The 23,903-nt window shown below is 42.2% G+C and overlaps 1 protein-coding gene across 4 annotated transcripts in view; it reads right to left on the reverse strand.

The window, feature by feature from the left end:
* Window positions 1-23,903, reverse strand: part of dmpk (DM1 protein kinase) — an 82,340-nt gene that overhangs the window by 56,537 nt on the left and 1,900 nt on the right. For all 4 annotated transcript variants that reach the window (XM_085288068.1, XM_085288067.1, XM_085288069.1 and 1 more), the window contains exon 2: window positions 8,199-8,290. In XM_085288068.1, the coding sequence (XP_085144194.1) occupies window positions 8,199-8,290 (92 nt within the window). The remainder of the gene's footprint in view (window positions 1-8,198; window positions 8,291-23,903) is intronic.

Genomic DNA, 23,903 nt, shown 5'->3' on the forward strand with positions numbered 1-23,903 from the left:
TTAATTAATGATTTCACTCTTCTTTTATTTGTTTTTTATTTATATCTCATGTAATTTTATTTTACAGTTCCAATGTACAGCACTTTGTGTCGGCTGTGGTTGTTCTAAAATGCTTTATAAATAAAGGTGATGAGGATGGAGATAAGTCCAGAGTCAGCTGCAAGCAGAAGATCATTGATGATTTTTACTAGAGCTGTTTCTGTACTGTGACATGAACGGAAGCCGGACTGAAACTGTTCGTACAAGTTATTTCCAGTGAGATGACGATGAACCTGTGCAGCCACTATCTTTTCCAGAAATTTTTGCTAAGAAAGGGAGATTTGAAATTGGCCTGAAATTATTTAGATTGGAGGGATCTGAACCATTATTTTTCAGTATTGGGGTTATTATAGCAGTTTTAAGAGAAGAAGGAACAGAACCAGATATAAGAGAAGAGTGTACGATATTAGCAATCAGTGGGGCAAGAGACGAGAATGAGAGTTTAACAAGATTTGTCGGCAGTGGATCAAGTTTACACGATGATGACTTTAAGTTAGTAATTATGGAAGATAGCTGAGTTATTGTGGGAAGTTCAAAATTGGATGGATAGGATGACAGCTGAGAAGGACAAAAAATGCATATAGAACAATTGACCATATCCCAGGATGAGGGCAATTGTTGATAAAGATTCTCAATCTTGGTGTAAAAAAAAAGTCCATAAATTTATTGTAAACTGCGGCAGAGTGTGTATGTATGGCAAAGGTATCTGGGGGTTTAACAACATTATGCAATGTAGAAAACAAAGTGCAAGTGTTTCCTTCAGCGGATTCAATAACAGAGGTGTAGTAGGCAGATTTGGATGGATAGCTTCTTTATAATGTTGTACATGACTGAGATACATGTCCTTGTGAATAGTAAGTCCTGTTTTCCTGGAGAGACGTTCCAGGAGGCGTCCAGTAGCTTTAAGTTGGCGAAGTTCAGGTAAATACCATGGCGCAGAGTGTGAGAAAGAAACAGAGTTTTTTGGGGAGCCAAGGTATCTTTCTTATAAATCACACATCAATAACCTCACCCGTTCTGCCTACTTCCATCTACGCAACATTAACAGATTGCTTCCTTCTCTTTCCACCCAGTCTACGTCCATTCTTGTCCACAGTCTTGTTACCTCCCGTATTGACTACTGCAATTCTCTTCTGCATGGTCTCCCCCAAAAATCCCTCCATAAGCTTCAACTGGTTCAGAACTCTGCTGCTCGCATTATCACCAGAACCCCTCCTACCAGCACATCACCCCTGTTCTTCAGGAACTTCACTGGCTCCCTGTGAAATTCCGGATAATTTTGTGGTGAGGGGAGATAGGCCTCCGTACTTTAGAGGGCCTGAGATGTACCCAGAGAGGTTGAGTCTAAGACCCAACCTGACATATAGACACAGACGAACAGGCACACGTGGACACAAACGTGCATTCCCACCCCCATATGCACAACCAAATACTCGGCACTCACCCAACGTGTAGACAGACACAAATAGACACTGCACAGACAGTCACACTCCCCAAACATACTCTATATCCCAGGTCCAGGTACCCCCGCCCCCAGAGGGGCAAGCTGCACCTAGACCCAGGAGATGTAACCCTTCTCTCTGGGGTGGAGGCAAGCGGACCACCTCCTTATCTGCAGTAGCAGGGAGGCCCCGCATCCCAGACCCCAGTCTGACGGCCAGCACCTCCTCCCAGCCCCCCAGCCCTGACGGTTAACAGAACCGGGGTGAGTGAAGACCTCAAATCTCCCTACGCCCGCTCATATGTAGTGTTGCTGTGTGCTGTTCTAAAGTGCATTTAAAACTCAGGAGAGCATGGTACTTGCTTCCTCTCAGAGAGCAGCACAGCTCCTCCCGAAAACCCTTAGTGTCTAAATGCATTTAAAATTGAGGGTAGGGCACCAGCGCCAGAGGTGGGTTGGAATACACCGGCCATCCTCTGGATGCTGTGAAACGTGCCCACCCCCAAGGCCCTATATGTATGTGTTATGTGAGAGTGTGAGTTGTCCAATTCAGCACAATTCTTAGGGGTGACACCAATACAGCAAACAAGATCCAAAATGTGTCCTCTGGAGTGTGTGGGAACGTCCATATATTGGTGTAAGCCAACATTGTCCAGACAGGATATAAAATCTCTTGTGGCTGAATTTGATGTGTTGTCCGTGTGGATTTTAAAATCGCCCAGCAGTAGTATATTTGGAGATAAGAGTAGGATTACGGCAAGAAAGTTAGAAAAATCAGTTAAAAAGTCAAATTTGATTTTCGGTAGACAGTAAACAGCAACTAATACTGTGGGAGTTTGTCCATTAATTTGAATCAGCATGGATTCAAACGAGGAGTAGGCAGGAGCAGAAAGAGAGAATACCTTATACTTCCTGTTGTACAGGATTGCGAGGTGACCCCCACGTCCCAACACACGGGGCTGGCAGGTGTAAACAAATCCAGGTGGAGTGGTCAGATTGAGATCGGCGAAATCATTTGGACGCTGCCAGGTCTCCGTCAGACATAGAAAGCCAGGTTATGATCATTAAGAAGATCATAGACAAGAGGTCCCTTGCTGGAGAGGGATCGGACATTAAGCAATCCGATGGAAACGGGATAGTCGCCGCTAGCTTTGTAAGCTGACCGGGCAGGGCTAGCAAGCACACTACGGTCAGCAGTCTGTCCACCAGGCTTCCTAGCGGAGCGGCGGTGAGATGACCACAAGGATGGTATCGGGTTCCTGCTGTCAATCCTGTAATTCCGTCTGGATCCGCGGTGGACATACTTTCGACGCGGGACCAAGGGGATGCCAGGGTGTAGCCGGCGGAAAGGTCGAGAGGTGCTGGAAGCGCAGAATGAGTTGGTCTGATGTCGAGTATCTCAGCGTGGAGGAGACGGGCCGGAGTATGGACTGCAGAACAGACCCAGTGAGAAGAGTCCGGAAGAGCAGCACCTTAGCAGTAGTCATGATGTAAGCAAGCAAGCAAGCAATTCATATAGTATATACAGGGAGTGCAGAATTATTAGGCAAGTTGTATTTTTGAGGAATAATTTTATTATTGAACAACAACCATGTTCTCAATGAACCCACAAAACTCATTAATATCAAAGCTGAATGTTTTTGGAAGTAGATTTTAGTTTGTTTTTAGTTTTAGCTATTTTAGGGGGATATCTGTGTGTGCAGGTGACTATTACTGTGCATAATTATTAGGCAACTTAACAAAAAACAAATATATACCCATTTCAATTATTTATTTTTACCAGTGACACCAATATAACATCTCCACATTCACAAATATACATTTCTGACATTCAAAAACAAAACAAAAACAAATCAGCGACCAATATAGCCACCTTTCTTTGCAAGGACACTCAAAAGCCTGCCATCCATGGATTCTGTCAGTGTTTTGATCTGTTCACCATCAACATTGCGTGCAGCAGCAACCACAGCCTCCCAGACACTGTTCAGAGAGGTGTACTGTTTTCCCTCCTTGTAAATCTCACATTTAATGATGGACCACAGGTTCTCAATGGGGTTGAGATCAGGTGAACAAGGTGGCCATGTCATTCGTTTTTCTTCTTTTATACCCTTTCTTGCAGCCACGCTGTGGAGTACTTGGACGCGTGTGATGGAGCATTGTCCTGCATGAAAATCATGTTTTTCTTGAAGGATGCAGACTTCTTCCTGTACCACTGCTTGAAGAAGGTGTCTTCCAGAAACTGGCAGTAGGACTGGGAGTTGAGCTTGACTCCATCCTCAACCCGAAAAGGCCCCACAAGCTCATCTTTGATGATACCAGCCCAAACCAGTACTCCACCTCCACCTTGCTGGCGTCTGAGTCGGACTGGAGCTCTCTGCCCTTTACCAATCCAGCCACGGGCCCATCCATCTGGCCCATCAAGACTCACTCTCATTTCATCAGTCCATAAAACCTTAGAAAAACCAGTCTTGAGATATTTCTTGGCCCAGTCTTGACGTTTCAGCTTGTGTGTCTTGTTCAGTGGTGGTGGTCTTTCAGCCTTTCTTACCTTGGCCATGTCTCTGAGTATTGCACACCTTGTGCTTTTGGGCACTCCAGTGATGTTGCAGCTCTGAAATATGGCCAAACTGGTGGCAAGTGGCATCTTGGCAGCTGCACGCTTGACTTTTCTCAGTTCATGCGCAGTTATTTTGCGCCTTGGTTTTTCCACACGCTTCTTGCGACCCTGTTGACTATTTTGAATGAAACGCTTGATTGTTCGATGATCACGCTTCAGAAGCTTTGCAATTTTGAGACTGCTGCATCCCTCTGCAAGATATCTCACTATTTTTGACTTTTCTGAGCCTGTCAAGTCCTTCTTTTGACCCATTTTGCCAAAGGAAAGGACGTTGCCTAATAATTATGCACACCTGATATACGGTGTTGATGTCATTAGACCACACCCCTTCTTATTACAGAGATGCACATCACCTAATATGCTTAATTGGTAGTAGGCTTTCGAGCCTATACAGCTTGGAGTAAGACAACATGCATGCAGAGCATGGTGTGGACAAAATACTCATTTGCCTAATAATTCTGCACTCCCTGTAGTATTTATATAGCACTTTCAGATCAGCCCCCAGCTGAACACAAAGTGCTGTACACTTGACATGCCAGAAATGATACATTGAACATGTTAAAAAATAAGAAAAATAAATAAAATAAATAATAATAATAATAATAATAATAATATAAAATGAATAAAAAATATTTAAAAAATAAAAAATAAGATGATTATTAAAATGACATTTAAAATAATAAAATTAGCACAAATAGCAAAAACAATAATAAAATAGTATAAAAATGTTGATGAGAATTACATTTAAAACAATAAAATCAGCACATTAGATTAAAATAATAAAATCAGGGTCAGACTGTGTCATAAGCCAAGGAGATAAAATGGGTTTTAAGACGTGTTTTAAAAGTGGACAGTGAAGGGGCCCCTCTAATGTGCTGGGAAAGATTGTTCCACAGATTAGGAGCAACAAATACAGTCCAGAAACCGGCTATCCGAAGACAGCGCAGCGGCTAGCAGCTGATGCTGACAGCTGGTGCTAATAGCTAACAGTAAATGTGTCCAATTGCTGCGGGCCATTCAGTCCTTATACAACCGTTGCAAGAGCTTGGTCCGCATAGCCGGCAATAAGTAGGACTCGTTCCTGATGGGTGATGGGCTCCGCCAGAGCTGCCTTTTGTCACCGATTCTGTTCATAATTTTTATGGACAGAATTTCTAGGCGTAGCCAAGTGGCGGAAGGCTTTCACTTGGGTGGTCTCAGGATCTCATCTCTACTTTTTGCAGATGATGTGGTTCTGTTGGCTTCATTGGTTGATGGCCTCCAGCTCGCCTTGGAATGGTTCGCAGCTGAGTGTGAAGCGGTGGGAATGAGAATCAGCACCTCCAAATCTGAGGCCATGGTCCTCAGCCGGAAAAGGGTGGAGTGCCCACTCCGGGTCAGGGACGAGTTTATTGTCCCGCAAGTGGAGGTGTTTAAGTATCTCGGGGTCTTGTTCACGAGAAGAAAGCAGGGAGCGGGAGATTGACAGACAGATCCGGTACAGCGGATGCAGACGCTGTACCGGTCTGTTGAGGTGAAGAGAGAGCTGAGTGTAAAAGCGAAGCTCTCAATTTACCCGTCGATCTATGCCCCTACCCTCACCTATGGTCACGAGCTGTGGGTAGTGACCGAAAGAATGAGATTCCGAATATAAGCGGCGAAAATGGGCTTCCTTTGAAGGGTGACTGGCCTCTCCCTTAGAGATAGGATAGGGTGAGAAGTTCGGCCATTCGGGAGGGGCTCAGACTAGAGCCACTGCTCCTCCACATTGAAAGGAGCCAGTTGAGGTGGTTCGGGCATCTAATAAGGATGCCTCCTGGGTGCCTCCTGGGTGAGATTTTTGGGGCATGTCGCACCGGGAGGAGGCCCTGGGGCAGACTCAGGACACGCTGGAGAGATTATATCTCTCGTCTGGCCTGGGAGTGCCATGGTGTTCTCCCAGACAAGCTGGAAGAGGTGGCTGGGGAGAGGGAGGTCTGGGCTTCTCTGCTTGTGCTGCTGCCCCCGCAACCCGGCCCCGGATAAGTGGAAGAAAATGGATGGATGTCTTTTCCTGCTACTATTTAGGTTGCTTTCAGTCTACACTGGATCATTGAAATAGTTAGTGAATCTGGTTCTCTTGTTTGTTGTTGTGGTCTGCCTTCAGCCTGTAAGTTACTTAACTTGTTTGTTCTGTGCAGAAAACCCTGGAGATCAGAGAGAGAGGTCTTCTGTGAAGACTTCTATGAAGTTAAGGAGAGGTAGAATTCCCTGTTTTGTTTGGACATTAGACTTCACTGACAGAAAGCCTTTCCCTTGTGAACTTTATTGTATAAATAAACTTGTTAAACTTTTGCTGGGTCTATGATCCAGCATTTTGTGTTTATTTTTGTATTTATGACTTCGTATGTTATATTGAAAGGATGCTAAGTTCTAGGATTATTATTTGTTTGCCTTGAGTTTAATTTATATTTCTCCTAGGTTTTCTGTGTTAGTCTCATGTATTTTTTGTCTGTGTGTTTCATATTGTCTAGCCGGTGTTAATATCTTTACGTCTCTTCATGTTTCCTGTTTTATTCTGAAAGTCTTGTGTTTCCATTTTCCCTGATCACCTCTTGTCTGTAATAAGTCCTCTGTCTTCCTTTGTTCAGTGTCAGGTCATTTCTTTTCCTTCCATGTCTTGTCATAGTAACCTTAGTAGTCATAGTCACCATAGTCATCATAGTTATCACAGTTGTCATAGCTGATTTATAGTTTTCATAGTTACCTCAGCCATGTCACAGTTTTCATACTATATTTTCTACACTATGAGGCAAACTTAAAATCCTTTAATTTTCTCAAAAACCAACAGTGCGCCTTATAATCCGGTGCACCTTATGCATGAATTCTGGTTGTGTTTACTGACCTCGAACCGATTTTATGTGGTACACGGCACTCAAAAATCTGTCAAAAATGTTTTAGTATGACTTTGGTAAGCTATGAAGCTGCACCGCTTGATGGATTGTCAGAGCATTACGGCTACGGTAGTTAGGAACCTCGCAGAGTAATCTGGGTCCTAAACTCTGTCCCTTCAGGTCCCGAACACTGCGGCATCACTGACAGTTAAAAACTATCTAAATTCTTTCATCTCATCCAGGCATCCACGAAAACAGAATGTATTAAATTTAACGGAGATAGAAGTTAGCAGGAAGTTAGCTTGCTAGTTTCCACCTAAACATGATATAGCATGTTCTGACTGAGAGATTTCTGAATAATTAAAACGCACAGCTCTGCTAACACTTCCAACATAAATGAAGACAAAAAAAAACCTAAACAGCAGTGACTTTTGTAGGGTTACTTAAGTTGGGCTAGCTGGTATATAATGAAATGATGTGCTATGTGATCACTAGCTACACAGCTATGTTAGTATAACATACACAGTGAAGATGGAGGATGAACACTAACTTTTTTCCATACGATAAAAGTTACCGTGAGGGTTCCTGATGGTTAGGGACTAATGCAATTGCATAGCAGGATGCTATAAACGGACTAAAGTTCAGTCAGGAGAACAACTGAGATAATCCATCCACAATACGAGGTTAGTCATTAATATACTGCAACAACATGGGAATAGAGCCACTGCAGAGAATTCAACATTAATGAATCAATGGTACGGAAGTGGAGGAAGCAAGAAGAATGAGTTGAGTGAGGTTTTTTTGCCTTATAGTCTGAAAATACAGTAGTTTTTTAGTTTTCCCATTTTAGGTTTCAGTTTAGTTGTCGCTCCTGTTTTGCCTTTGCTCGTGTTTTATGTTCATGTCCACCAGCCATAATAAATAGCTCACTCTTGGTTTCAACTTCAGTTCACCTCTCTAGTGTCTGCTTTTGGGTCCTTTTCACAAACTCACTGGCATACCCCGCCGTGACAGAGTTCTACCCATTTTGGTGGCCTTGACATGTTGATATTAAAAGATCTAGTAGAAATGATTAAGAAGAAACTATGTGGAGTGTAAGTAGTATCATTGCAGACAGGTCCAGTTCCTTTCAGTAAAACCCCATTCCACATAAAAAGGCAGCTAAATAATTCATATTCTTAAATGTAGAATTTAAGTCAATACCTAAAAATTATACTCATATAAAGTAGTAGGTACAATTCTCGCTCACCTCGCTGAATGTGCCCCGGCCAATCACCTTCAAGATGTGAAAGTCTTCTCTTTTGATGCGGGTTTTCTTAACCTCCTTTACTAGAGGCTCAGCTGTGAGAAAGGAGAGAAGAGACAATGATTTCAATTATTTTACTTTATTATTTCAGTGTTATTTGAAATAATGGACCTAAAAATGGTAATGCAGTGGCATTATTTTAAAAATATCATTTTTTCCTAATTTAACAATTTTGCAGTAATTTATCAGTGTGGGACAATTTATTAGTGTGCTCTAAATACATTTTTTTTCTTAAATATATATTTATTAGATTGAAACAACAAAGAAAAAGAGATACACACAACTGTTATACAATAAGTAAGTAGGTTTCACAATTATTGCTTAAGCTGATGTAATAAATTACAGCTTAATAACACATTCTCATATCTTTTAATTGCTTTTATCACTTTACCCCCTACCCATCCCACACAATAGCCCTGTCCCTTGAGCCAGTTTAAAAAACCCCACAACAAAACAACAAAACAAAACAAAAAGCAGAACAAAACAACAACAGCAACAAAAACAGAGAATTTACTGAGTAGTGCTAGAAGTGGGGAAAAATATTTCAGGAATTGCCCCAACACCTTGTAAAATTTCCTGCTGGTATTACTAATTGAATAATGGATCATTTCGAGGCCTAAATAACACATAAGGTCCCTCAGCCATTGAGCTACTCCATCTTAGCAGGGTTGCATGCCTAGCCACAAGGGAAGTGAAAGACGGTGTGTGACACTGTGACAAGATCAACTGTGCATCAGTCTCTCCAGTGGTGCCAAAAAGTGTAGCTAATGGATTAGGACCCACATGCTATCCAAGAATTAGTGCCAAAGTTTGAAATGTGTCTCTCCAGTATTTTTCTAGATTAGGACATTTCCGAAACCTTGGGGGTGGGCACGCTACACAGCATCCGGATGACCATCAGGGTGTACAACCTCACCCCTGGCATCGTTGCCCACCTCTCAATTTTAAATACATGTATACATTGAGGGCTATCAGGAGGGGCTATGCGCTTACCTGCTGCTCTCTGGCAGGTAGCTCCATGCCCTCCTGGAACACACATGCATCAACACTACTTATGAGCGGACGGAGGGAGGTTTGGAGTCTTCACACCCCCCCGTTCTCTGTTGCCTGTTGGGGCGGGGGAGCTGGGAGGAGGAGTCGGCCATCCAATTGGGGTCTGGAATGTGGGGCCTCCCTGCTGCTGCGGAGTTGGGGCGGTCTGTGTCTCTCCACCCCAGGGAAGAGGGTAACACTACCAGGGTCTGGGTGCAGTTTCCCCCTCCAGGGACAAGGGTACCTAGATCTGGGGCTTAGAGTACGCTTTGGGAGTGTGATTGTGTGTACAGTGTCTATTTATATCTTTCTCCACGTTGGGTGAGTGCTGAGTAATTGCATATGAGAGTATGAGGGTGGGAATGGATGTTTGTATCTGTGTGTGCCTGTATGTTTGTGTCTATATGTCAGTTCGGGTATCAGACGTCACCTCTCTAGGGACATCTCAGGCCCTCGAAGGTATGGAGACCTATCTCCCCCCACCACTCCACGTGCCAGTGGCAGATGCCCCCACACATTGGTGCACTGGTGGTTCTCTGTGTCCGGGGATGGGCGTCCAGGTACGCACCGTCTCACTCCTGGTGGCTGCTTGTCGGGGCCTGGAGCCTGGGGCTCGCTCGGGCCCCTTCGGGGGGTGGGGTGCCCTTGGCCTCGGGCTTGGTCACTCTGGCACAGCTGCTCCACGGCTGCTGAGTGACCCCTCATCTGGGACTCTCCTCAGCTCTTTCTGGGATAGTGGCACGGTTGCCCCTCCGTTTGTCTTCCTTGGTCTCTTGTGCTCTGAGGGGCTCTGGATGTCTGGAGCCTGGATCTCCTCCATACCTGCTTCATGCCCTGGAGGACGGGGCTATGGTTCCCCCACACCCTCTAGCAGATCATTACATGAAGGAACCTTTTAAATACAAGCGCGCTCATGCTCACAGGTGTACACACGGGTGCTCACAGACACAAACTACACCCTCTTTGGCTCCTACCTCAAAGCACACTGTGCACTGTCGATCTTACGTGCTGCACAATAATGTTTAATATTTAGTATTTACTGTTACATTCCCATAGATCATCGCGATGATGTTGTTTATTATATTGCTCTCTTTTTTTTTTGCTTGTTTTCTCTTTTTTCTTTCTCAACAGGTGATCCAGGTGATTGATATATGTATTTTTGTCTGTTTGTTATGTTGGTTTTTGTTTTTTGCCCCTTTATCACCGTTCCTCTTCCCCGCTGTTTTTCTTTCCCTCTTTCTTTCTCCCTTTTCTTTTCCCCAGTCAAGTCTGTCCCGTGTTTAGCAAGTGAAAATAAAATAAAATAAACAATAAAAGCAAAGGTGAATCAAATAGACCAATACGGCAAGGCTGCAATGGTCCATTTGGTAAAGTAAATCCGTTGGGCATCTTTCTTTGCCTTTAGACAGTAATTCTGATGGCAATAGAGCCAAACGGGACAGGCGAAAAAAAAAAATACCAATACCAATAAGTTTGATGTGTCACATGGCCCTCTTCCTATTGAAAAAACAAAAGTTGTATCCAAGATGGCCGACTTCTAAATGGCCACCATGGTCACCACCCATCTTGAGGAGTTTGCCCCCTCACATATACTAATGTGCCACAAACAGGACTTTAATATCACCAACCATTCCCATGTTATTACGGTGTATCCGTATAAATGGCCCACCCTGTACATTAAGGTGCATATCCCTGACATTGCAGCTGCTGCTATTGGAAAATTTAGTGTCTGAGAATGTCTGAGAAAATGTCTGATCTGCAGATATCTGAAAAAATGTGTATATGGGTGTGGTGGGGCATGGTCTGCAATGCTGCTGCAGGTGAGATGGATGCACCTGCGTGGCATCTGCTATCACGCCTTGCACAGTCCGAGTAGTTGTGTTGTGGATGTGTCGCCTGGCAGCTGGGATGCTGCAGCCATTCATGTGTGTAATTAGCAACCATGTGCCTCAATAAAGCATGTTGAAAAGCTTGAAAATATCTTTGGGTCTGCCTTGTTTTATCACAGTGGTGCCAAAACCCAGGATGGGGGGCACGGCAGACCCACAAACTGGCCGCCAAGGGGAGGAGTTGGCCTGAATGGTGGCCAAAATGGCCAGCACAGAAGAGCTGTAAGACTGGACCCAGCAGCATCTACAGGTAATGAAGAATCTGGCACTCTCACTCTCACCGGCATTCCCCGACAGCGTTGGCGTGGAGGAGGTCCAGGCTGTTCTGACGACCATGTCAGGCCCCAGGATGCGACAAGCCAGGACATAGCCGGCCGCCGCACCCATCCCTACTCATCAAGTGGTAGCAGCTTATGCCCGGCAGGGATCTGTGCCCGTTCCTGCTCCCTGGAGGAGGGCCGCGGAGCATCTCCTGGGCTCGCCACCAGCTCAACCACCTGCTCAGCAAGAGCCGGAGGTCAGCTCATGGAGAGCGCAGGAGGAACCTGCCACACTGTTGCTGGAGGTGCCCAAGGGTCCGCGATTGCCAGTGTACAGGAGGCATGCCTGCTGGCGGTGGAGGAGGTGGACCAGCTTTCGGTGAGCCCCGGCTCACTTCTACGTCTACTGCGCTGTCGCTGCTTGGCCCCCTGGACCAGTTCCAGGGCTGCCGCTGGGTACGCAGGGCGTCCCCTGGATCCACATTGTCACTGGCGCTGCTGGATATGTGGGCGACCGCCAGAGTGGTCACATCCCTGTCCCTCACCAGGGCCCAGGAGCACCAACGGTCTGGGCGGGGGGAACAGTAGGTTCAGCTAGATGGCTTGCCGGCCTGTCGGGCAATGGGGGTATATGGCGGGGCGTGGTCTGCAGTGCTGCTGTAGGTGAGATGAAAAGGCTTTGCACAGTCTGAGTTGTTGTGTTGTGGATGTGTTGGCTGACAGCTGGGATACTGCAGCCATTCATGTGTGTATTCAGCAACCGTGTGCCTCAATAAAGCATCCTGAAAAGCTTGAAAATGTCTTCGGGTCTGCCATGGTTTATCACAGTGGGAGATACATATTTTAAGATGTTAAATTTTTTTAAGCCTAAATGCCTCCTCATCTGAGCCCACACCCTCACCGTGAGCCAGACAACTGGATTATCAGTTGCTCTTGTTTGGGGGTAGGGTGGGTGAAAATCCAATCAGAGCCAGAATAGATGAATCTGTAGCCAAGTTCAACTCCATGGACACCCAGGAAGGGCAATTATCTTTGTTTTGGAAATAGACCCAAGATATAAGCACGTATTTGCTGCCCAATAGTAATACCGGAAGTTAGGCAGTGCCAGGCCTCCATTAGTCCAAGACTTTTGATGAAGAGCTTTATTCAACTGGGGGTGTTTACCTCTCCATATATAAGATGATATAACTGAATTTAAAGAATCAAAGGATTTGGGAATAAATATTGGCAGCAGCCTGATTGAATGCCTTCTTCCCATCTAAGCAAAGAATGCACTCAGGATTCTGACCGGAACGGGTGTATAATATATCTAATAGACAACAGATATTGAAATAAGAGTAAAGATTCTTAATGAAACCAGTTTGATCTTTTGATATAATGGATGGGAAATTATTTTCCAGCCTGCGTGCCAAAAATTTAGCCAAAATATTACCATCGACATTTAATGTAGAGATTGGCCTGTAGGACGAACATTCCACTGGACATTCCTCTTGGGACAAGAGTGATACTTGCCTTGAAATAGGATGGCGGAAGTTTACAACACGTGCATGAATCCGCTCCGATTCATGCACATTAGACATAATTGAGGTGAAAGCATTGATGAAAATGCTTTGAAAAATTCTATGGGAAATCCATCAGGTCCAGGTGATTTTCCACACTGCAGTGAGGAATTAGCTGCGCTCAGCTCCTCTTGCATTATGGGTTTGTATAATCTATTTTTACTATCAGAGGAAAGCGTAGGAATGTTCAAAGCGTTAAAAAGTTATCCATTAAAGTGCTTTCCTGTGGGAGTTCAGAGGTGTAAAGTTGAGAGTAAAAAGTCTTAAACATATCATTAATTTTGGAAAAATCCAAGGTGATATTACCATTATTCATTCTGACTTTTGTGATATGTTGTTTTGCCTGAAAGCCCCTTAACTGGTTAGCTAGCGTCTTACCTGATTTGTCGCTATGAATATGAAACAAACTCTTACTCCTCAGAAGCTGACCATCAATTTAGTGTGTTTAAAGGAGATCAAATTTAGTCTGAAGTTCCACGCGCTTGTTGTATAAGTCTGGGTTTTTTACCGTAGCGCAGAGCAGATCTATTTCTTTAATTTGGTTAACTAAAGTAAGTGATTATATACGGGCCTTTTTTTATATTTGCTGTTTAGGAAATAGTTTGACCCCTGAGGAAGGTTTTCAGTGTATCCCAAATTATTAGGCTATAAGTTACTCCTGTGGTGTCTGTGAAGGTTCTCAGTCATCCAGGTCTTCATAGTCTAAGGAGCTAAAGAAAGAAAAGCGTCTGGACTTCTTTACAACACCAAACTGTCTGCCATCTATAATCCAGTTTTGAGATCCCTTCCCAGGTGCCTTAATGCCCACACATCCTGGGCCTGTTGGCCTCAGTAAATCACATGATAGGGTGGGGCTAGGTTTCACAGTGGGTTCACCCGAAACCTTGGCTGATTGTGACCCACACTCGCGTTCACAGCTTGGCTCGTGTGACTAGGTTGAGGATCAATAGGGGGTCCGTGACCCTCTTGGGGACACTCCCATAGGGCTCAAAATCTGGGACTCTCCACCAATTGCTCTTAGAACTGAAGAAGCTTCTCAGATGAAATGTCTGCAAGAAAGTTCAAGAAGTCCAGACGCTTTTCTTTCCAAGCTCCTTAGACTTTCTCCTGTGGTATTTATTTGTAAAAACGAGCTTATTTGTTCCTAAATGAATTCTAGGAGGTTGTCATCTGCCGTACAGTTGAATTAAAATGCCAGTGTCGTCTGGATTGAGGAACATCAGGAAAAGTCTTTGATAACACATTTTATGGTATGATATTACTATCCTCTGGTATTCACGGGATTGGACCCACGAAGACAACCGATTATCTGAGAAAATAATCAATCCTAGAATAAGTATGGTGTACCTGCTTGTAAATCGTAGGAGAGAAGAGAAAAGAAGATGAATCTGTAATGCTGAAACATGAACAAAAGTCCTTGCATATCCCAAGAGTAGGAGAAAATCAGAAAAATCTACTCACAGGGCTGTCCCTCAGCCCTCCGTAATGACCAGATAAACGTAATGACCAGATAAACAGCCTTTCAGGGTAATCTGAAATCTGGCAATCTCCAGCCGATCCTGTCTTTCCTGAAGACCTCACTAAGCAGGTCCACAAAGAATTCTGTGGAACGAACCTTCAACGCCTTCAAGTCCCAGAATACGCAGGCTTTGACATCTATTTCTTTCTTTCTAAGTCCGTTACTTTAGCCAAAAGTTTAGTATTAGACTTGCTGAGGTTGGAACAAACATTGTGGAGCTCCCTAACCCACTGACTTAAATAGTTTCTAAACATCTGAGTCATTGACCATGATCTTTCACTGCAGACCGGACTTCGTCAAACTTCGACTCCAGTAGGCTGAAAGATGTTTTGAAATCACTCACCAATGCCTTCCTGTGCTGCTCCAAAAGTGAGGAAGTGGCTGCCATTTTTAACTTTGGTGCCTCATCCTCCTTTTCTTCTGCTATAGTGTGGTTTGAGGCCAATTTATAGCAAGCAAAAACCAAATTCAGAATGCTTAACAGAAAATGTACGCAGTTCAATAGCTTTTTCCGTGGAGTGGATGATTAAGGAGTGGAAAAAGTAGAGAAGAAGTTCAAGACATGTTGAGCAGGTAATTTAGCCATTTAAATCAGCTGTGTTGGATTAAGGACACATCTAAAACCTGCAGGACACCGGCCCCAAATCCAGGTAAATCCAGGGCTGAACCTGGGTTGGCTTTGGGGACCGGGGCTGGGTCACCTTCCTTTTAACCCTTATGTTGCACTTCTGTACCAGTAGACCGTGATGTAACAATTTAAAAAAAAATATTAAAAATATTCCCCTCTCACCCCTGCACGCGGTCTATCCTTCAAGCTCGGGTCATCTACCAGAGGCCTGGGAGCTTGAGGGTCCTGCGCAGTATCTTAACTGTTCCTAGGACTGCACTCTTCTGGACAAAGATCTCGGATGTCGTTCCTGGGATCTTGAGCCACTCTCCTAGCTTGGGAGTCACTGCACCGAGTCCTCTGATTACCACTGGGACCACCGTTACCTTCACCCTCCACTTTTTTTCAGCACTTCTCTGAGCCCTTCTTGTGTTCCTTTCTTCTTGATGTTGCTGTCATTCGGTATCACTACATCTATCACTACAGTCTACCGGCACTATGTCCGGTTGGTTAGCCATCAACAGTTTGTCCGTCTGTATCTGGAAGTGCCACAGGATCTTAACTCGGTCATTCTGCACCACCCTAGGGTGTGTCTCCCATTTTGACCTCAGGACTCCCGGGTCATACTCGGCACAGATGTTTCTGTACACTATGCCAGCTACTTAGTTATGGCGTTCCATGTATGCCCTGCCCACTAGCATCTTGCACCCTGCTGTTTAGTGCTGGATTTTCTCAGGGCATCTTTACAAAGCCTGCACCTGGGGTTTTGCCTGGTGTGATAGACCCCAGCCTTTATGAATCTTGTGCTCAGAGCTTGTTCCTGTGCTGCCATGATTAGTATCTTTGTCGTATCTTTCAGTCCAGCTTTGTCCAGCCACTGGTAGGACTTCTGGATGTCAGCCACCTCCTTTATCAATGACCTGAACCTAACCCGAAAGATAGGATCATGGCGAAGCTTGAAGAGTTGTGTGTTTCCATGTTCAACGTGTTTTGTTTTACTTCCCCTGTGGGTTCATTATGTTCATTCCAGTCAGCTGTTTCTCCATGTGTTTCCACTTCCCCTGATCAATTCCTGTGAGTATTTAGTCAGTGTGTTTTCATTCCATCTTTGTTAGGTCATCTGTGTTGCTTCCCTCTATGTCATGTAAGGTTAAAGATTTCATGATTCTGTTCAGGTTCAAAAATTTTAGAGAAGTTATTTGTTAATACACTTGATAAATATATTGAGAAGCATAATCTCCGAAGTGATAACCAATATGGCTTTAGAGCGAAAAGGTCCACTTCGATGGCAGTGATGGAACTTGTAGAAGGGATATCTACTGCAATAGATAATAAGGAATATACTGTTGGTGTTTTTATAGACTTAAAGAAACTGGAGAAACTGATCAGGAGGGCTAGCTCTGTGGTCGGCATGAAGCTGGACACTCTGGTGACAGTGGCAGAGAAAAGGACACTAAAGAAACTGATGGACATTATGGACAATGCCAGACATCCTCTGCACACGGCCATTAACAACCAGAAGAGTCTGTTCAGTGACAGGTTGCTTCTCCCAAAGACAAGAACTAACAGACTTAAAAACTCCTTTGTCCCACACGCCATCAGACTGTTTAACTCCTCCCTGGAGGGGAGAGGGAGGGGAAACAGGAGGACAAAGGAGGGGGGAACAACTAAGCTGTAGTGCCTCTTCACCTCACTGTACAATACCTTTTGTGCAATACTTTTGTAAATAGTCAACGGTGCAATAGACTCAATACTTGAAATGTGCAATTCACTTGTATTTTTATTTTTATTCCTATTTATTCTATTTATCCCCTTCGTATACTTTATTTATATTGTCTCTGTATTTATATATATATATGTGTGTGTGTGTGTATTATATATATATATATATATATATATATAATATTCTGTAACTCTGTAACTTCTGTCGGTGCTGTGCTTTTTTGGAAATCGAATTTCCCAGAGGAACCCACCCGAGGGATTAATAAAGTTCTATCTAATCTAATCTAATCTAATCTAAAAAAGACGTTTGATACAATTGGTCATTCTATAATAATGAATAAACTAGAGAGATATGGTATAAGAGGGATGGCATACAAGCGGATGAAAAGTTACCTGGATGACAGAAATCAATAATGTAAAATCTAAGAAGTTGAAGGTAACTTGTGGTGTTCCTCAGGGCTCTGTGCTGGGACCTAAATTATTCATATTATATATAAATGATTTATGTAGTGTTTCCAAACTGTTAAAATGTGTATTATTTTCTGATCATTCCACTCTGTATTGCTTAGGTAAAAACCTAGAACAGCTTCTGACTACAGTGGAAAAGGAGTTAAATATATTAAAAAACTGGTTTGATATAAATAAGTTATCGTTAAATAGAAAGAAAACAAAATTTATTATTTTTGGCAAATATCGGGGTTAATGGAATTGAAATTGAAAGAGTATATGAAAATAAATTTATTGGAGCGATAATTGATGATAAGCTGAGCTGGAAGTCTCATATAAACCATGTGAAAACAAAAATGTCAAAAACCATTCTCTACAAAACTGAACTGTCCTGAACAAGAAATCCTTATACACACTTTATTGTTCTCTGTTGCTTCCATATATGACTTACTGTCTAGAGATATGTGGTAATGCATATAAAACAAATACTCTTCCTATTTTCAAGTTACAAAAAAAGAGCTATAAGAATTATAAATGAATCAAACTATATAGAAACAAATAACATTTTGTTCTGAATACCCTGAAATGTTATGATTTAGTTGAATATAAAATGGCACAGATAATGTATAAAGCACAAAATAACTTGCTTTGCCATAGTACTGTCAGGGTCCTGGGTCTCCTGACCCAGCATGTTTAGTTCTTTGTGATTTTTGTATTATTGTACTTGTGTGAGTTATTCTATGGTTTCTAGTTTCAATCCCTTGCCCTTCATGTTTCTGTGTCCCCTCTGTTCTGTGTAAGTCTGTGTCTGCCTGTTTGAGTTTCCCTCTGTGTATTTTGGTTCTTTGAGTCCTCTGCCTTATGGTTTATGTCTCTGTGTTTCTTAGTTGCTGTCTCCACCGTGTCAAGTTCGCGTCTCTGTGTGATACTTCCTGTTTTACTTTGATGGGCGTGTCTTATGTGAATGTGTCCTGCTTTGCTTGTCTCGTCAGTCCTGATTTCTCCCAGCTGTGCCCTCCTTCTGTGTCTCATTCCCCTCGTTACTTCCCAGTGTATTTAAACCCTGTGTTTCTCTGAGTCAGTGTCGTGTTGTCCCTCTTGCTGTGTGGATCTCCCTGTGTGTTTTAGTTTATTGTTTCCCCAGTTTAGTTTACTTTGTATGCCCATTTTTCTGTGACCAGCAAATAAGGCTGTGGTTTTGAGTTCATCCCTTGAGTCTGTGAGTCCTGCACTTTGAGTCCTCATCTCCTGCCTGCCACACGGCGTTTCATGACAAGTACTCAGAAGCTGTTTGAAGTCAGAGTTTCAATATGACTTAAGGGGATCAGATTTGTTTAAAAAAAAAACAAAAAAACAAAAAAAAAAAACAAGATAAGGACAAACATAAAGCAGAGATGTGTTTCTGTTAGAGGAGTTAACTTGTGGAATAGTTATGACAGTGATTTAAAAAGGTGGAGTTCATTTTCCTTGTTTAAAAACGTGTAAAAATAGAGTATTAGAAAAATATATAAATCAAGAATGAAAAGAGCAAAAATAATAATACTGAAACCCTTGTTTTGCATTGATTATTTTTATGAAATTTAATTTAATGTAGTTACTCATGTGAGGTGGAAAGTTTTTTTTTTTTTTTTTTTTTGTTTGTTTGTTTGTTTTGCTTCATTCTTTGCTTCGAGCCCTATGTACATGAGCTGCATGCTTAAAAAGATCTGTTGTTAAAAGGGTTGGCGTAATAAGCATATTCTTCAGCCAATACCTTTTGATTAGCCTTGTCTCGTGCTTTCTTGCTTTGTGGTAATCTTTATGTATTCACTGAGATATTTGAATGCTAATCAATGTTCATGTTTCCTCATTGTAGTTTCTCGCATGCAGTGTGGGATGAGGGAGATCGTGACACAGACAAAAGAAAACACAGGGCTTAAATACACAGAGAGAGCAATCAGGGAATGGGATACTGGAGGGAAACACAGCTGGGACAAATCAGGACTAATGAGACAAGGGAAGCAAACACAGACACATTAACATGAGACACGGACTTTCAAAGTAAAACAGGAAACATAACACAGAAAGATGGAATTGACAAGGGGATACAGCTGACAGGGGAGACAGAGCAACCATTGAACACAGAGACTGAAACCAGAAGGCAGACAACTCTAACAAAGAAACCAAAAGACTAGAAATGATAAATAATGGCAAAATCAAAGTTCAATAATATTGTAAAACTGAAAACTCTGGGTTGACGACCCAGACACCCTAACATTCCCTCGTTTTACCTCGTTTTGTATTTTATGTTTAATCAGCCATAATGAATGGCTCTCCTTTTGTTTAAACTCATTTCTGTCTCCTTCCGTGTCTGCACTTGGGTCCTCCTTCACAGTCTGCTTCTGCAGACCATGACAGAATTATGGAGTACTGGGTGGGATTCATACTTGTTTTGCTTCCTGGTTGGTGTAGAGTTTTTGTGTGTGTGATTTTTTTTTTTTTTTTTTTTTTTTTGCTTTGTTTTGTTTTGACTGATGGGAAATGAACTAATTAATTTCTTTTTCTTTTCTTGTGAATGACCTGAATAACAATAATTACTGATTCCAATGGGAAATTCATGTCTGACATAGCTCATCTGCTATATGTATTTGAGTTAAAAATATGTGGGGGCAAATTATTTTCTGCCTCTGTCTGTTTTATGTTATAGAGAGTAGAGTCTTCTTGTAATGATGGGATGTTTTTGTTCCATAAAGATATTCGTGATCAGGGTTATTCAGGATGGCTTCTAACATATTTAGATTGCATCTCTCCAACACCTTCCCCAGTGTGTCCAGTATGACTCCAATTACAGAGCCAACTTTTCTCACTAGTTTGTCCAGTCTCTTTGCATGCCTTTTCTGATCCTTCCTCTCCAAACGGCATAGAACAGCACACTTGTCACCACAGGCTGACAGAACAGCACCTGCAGGAGTTTACTAGAGATGTCAAGTGATCTTAGTTTCCTTAACAAAAAGAGGTGATTTTTCCCCTTTTTGTATAGTTTGTCTGTATCCAGGGACCAGTCTAGTTTGTTGTCTAGATATAAACCTAAATATTTATATTTTGTTACCATCTCTATGCCCACCCTAAAAACCTTGACAGCAGGAGGCCTGAATCTTCAGAAATCTACTATCATGTCCTTCGTGTTAGAGACTTTAGATATAAGGTTGTTTTTGTGACTTCAGTTGCTGAAAGTTTTTGAAAGCTTCCCAGTCCATTCCTGATACACACACCACAATGGAAGTGTCATCCAAGTATTTCTGAATGGGGTAGGTCTCAAATTTGTATTTGAAGTCTGCTGTATATTTACAATGTGAAATCTAATGGAGCCAGGACAGTCCCTTGTGGAGTCCCTGTTTGTGAGATGATCTGTGGTGATTCAAGACCAAAGTCTAAAAGAAAAGAAAATTCATAGAATTCAGCACTAACTTTTCAAAACCTTTCGATGTACTAGGACAAGTGGACACAAATAATGCCACCAAATTGCTTTCTACAGCATAAGATGGAGTTAAACGTACCTAACTGTTATAAATCAAACAAACAAAAAACACAAGTTAATAGATGGACATGTGGTCAGCAGTTTGGTTCAGGGGTCTTATCACAGTAAGACAACTCTGGGTTTAAGTTGGCTGAGACTGTTCTGTGTGAAATTTTCATATTCTCCTTGTGCTAGCATACAGTGACCTGCATATACTCTGGCTTGTTTTCACAGCTCAATAATCTGCATCTTGGGTTGATTTGTTGATTCTTAGCATGTATGGCACTCATAGGGTGGTACACACCTGAGTGCCACGATAAGGCTCTGTGTAAATAAAGTGGTGCATAAATATGCGTGAATGTTTGCTTGTAACGTGGCTTGGAGTAGTTAGAACTAGAAAACTCCTATGTAATTGACAGTCCATTCCATTCCAGTTGGACCCAAGTCAAATATTCTTAAGCAGAATACTATCAGGTATGTACACTTTTTACATATGTGAATGGAGATATCCCTAAAAGTGAAATTTGCATTCCTTTCTTTTTTAGATGTGGCCAACTGGTTCCCAAAAAACACAGATGCCTCTTATAACCTGTGAGTATGCATACTGCTCCCTGTTCTGTGTCCTTGCTGTTAAGCATAACATTGTTCTGTTTTCCATAAATGGAGTTCCTCTTCAGCATAGCAACTGTCAGATTTGGACTCAGTCTTTACAACTAAAAATAGCAGCTATCGTTTATGAATAGAGGGAAGTTTTCCAGTCCATTATTTTTTGTTTCATTCTCAGGTCCAGAGAGGAATATGGGTGACACAGACGTACAGCGTAAACTTTTTAGATGAAGAAAGAACAGTTTTAGATATACAACGTATTGCAAAGTTACTTCACAAAAGTGTGAAAAGTCACCCTCATATTTAATTTAAAAAAGCAACAAACATTTAAAAAAACAACAAGCCAATTCTCTGGGTTAGTAGACTAAAAGTAATATATAGAGTCCTGTGGGGCTTTGATGCTTTTTATTTTATATAATGAGTGTTATTTTCAGAGGTTATTTTCATGTCATCCACATCACTGATCCTTGGACAGTCACTGCACATGACCTAATAAATAACCTAGTTCTATCAAGGCTAATAACCGCCAAGGCTCTGAAAAAATGTCTCTCTCCCAACTGGATAAAACATTTAATTGACCCAGAAGGAAAAGGATGTAACTTGTGACTTGTGGTCTAAAATCACTCAAGGTGATTTTTAAGACTAGGAAAGTGCTATATAAATGCAAATGCGTTATGTTTTGAACAGGATATGTTTGAAAGCAGTCCATTGGACTAGAGTTGATACACTTGACAACAAGCTCCAAACTGTGCAGCATACTGCCTTAGCCTGAGGAATGTGTCTAACTGCACTGGTTTCCACACTTTCTGTTAAAGGTGTGTTACGGTCCGGGCCATAATTCGGATCCCGGTGGCTGTCTTTTTTTGTTCTGTGTTTAAAAGTCTACAGGTCATTCCAGAGCTGACGGCTGCTGATTGGCTTCCTGATCAAGTGGCTGTTTTGAAAAACCCTCTCCAGCAGTTGTCTCGGGACAGCAACTGACAGCAGCAGCAGATCCGTCCTTGGCCTCCAAACTCTGTGACTTTTGTGCACATGTTTTGCTAAGGACTGTTGAGCTTTGTAAATAGATTACTTTTCATGTGTAAATGGGTGCGGAAGCAGATGGGGTGAACTGCCTTACTATTGTCTGTAATGTTTTCTCCTTACTTATTCAGTTAGGAGTAGCGCTTGACTTTTGTTTGGTTTTTGTTTCACCTAGGGTTTAGATAGCACCTCCATTTCTGAATAAGCTTGTTTTGTTTGTTCTCCCTAGAGTTAAGCTTCAGTTTAGACAAAATAAACCACCTTTAACTTGTAAATCGGCTTCTGTGTATGGTTTTGGGAACCAGGGCGGTGTCACTTTGCTTTTAACCCTTATGTTGCGTTCCGGTACCCCTACACCGGGACATAACAGGCGTTAAATATATTAAACAAAAAGTGACAGTATTCTACAGTAATAACAGACACTGATGTTATTAGAATATCATGTGTATGTGTGTGAGAAATACAAAGATACAGTAATTGTACTGCTGTGGGTCATTGTAAAGAAGCAATTGGAAGGAACAAGCTCCTAAATCCCTCCCTGACACACTGGTTGCCACAGCCTGTCGCTGAAGGAGTTGCTCAGTGCTGTCAAAAAGACCTGCATGGGGTGGAAGGTGTTCTCTAACAGGGATGACAGCTTGGCCACCATGGTTGACACCAAGCTTTTTCTATTTTTTGGAGCTGTAATAGAAAGTGCCACCAACATATGTTTTTATTTTTATATTGGATTTTGCATTTGCTACTGAAATGGTTTTTGCTACCAAAACTTCTGTTGACCAGTGCTGTTAAGATAACATTTTAAGAGTATACAACAAAGAGAAAAGAAAAGAAAATGCAGTAATGGAGTCATGGCTCGTTCCTGTAAATATTGACACTGGCTTGGTACCCATCAATGACATCTTCTGTTTAGGTAGCCATGTAGGGAGGTAAGACACCATAAGCAAACCAGACAGAAAAAGAGATGGCACAAGAGGACTATGAAAACACACTTTCCTTTTGTAGAACTTGGTTTGATGTGGTTTGTTAATATATATATGTGTGTGTGTGTGTGTGTGTGTGTGTGTGTGTGTGTGTGTGTGTATGTATAAAAAAAATACTGACCGGTCTCTAGGCCTGTGTGACTGAGGTCTAGGAGCCAAGTTAAATTGCATTTTGTGCTGCTCTTCCACAGACATCTCCTATTGCACTTTTGCACCTCTAATGTACAGCAGACTAAGTAGAAGGGAGAGCAATAAATGAGTCATTTATCCATAATAAGAAAAAAAGATCATTAACTGTGCTGTGAGAATGCCTGATTTACAGTTTAGTTATGTAGAATCAGAAAAGTGCAACAAAAAATCCAAAATAAGCTACAAATTATAATTTGTAGATGTAGAATTAGAGCTGAAGTGCTTAGCGAATTAAAACACTGATTCTGTATTAATTCTTGTCTAATCATTTAATTACGTGAAATTCAAAGGGACTATTTTCTTGCAGTCAGTGGTGTAA

This window comes from Mchenga conophoros, linkage group LG10 (genome assembly GCF_057382185.1).
Source record: "Mchenga conophoros isolate Kocher_MC1m ecotype Shallow Benthic linkage group LG10, M_conophoros_male_GT1.1, whole genome shotgun sequence".
NCBI classification, from domain to species: domain Eukaryota; kingdom Metazoa; phylum Chordata; class Actinopteri; order Cichliformes; family Cichlidae; genus Mchenga; species Mchenga conophoros.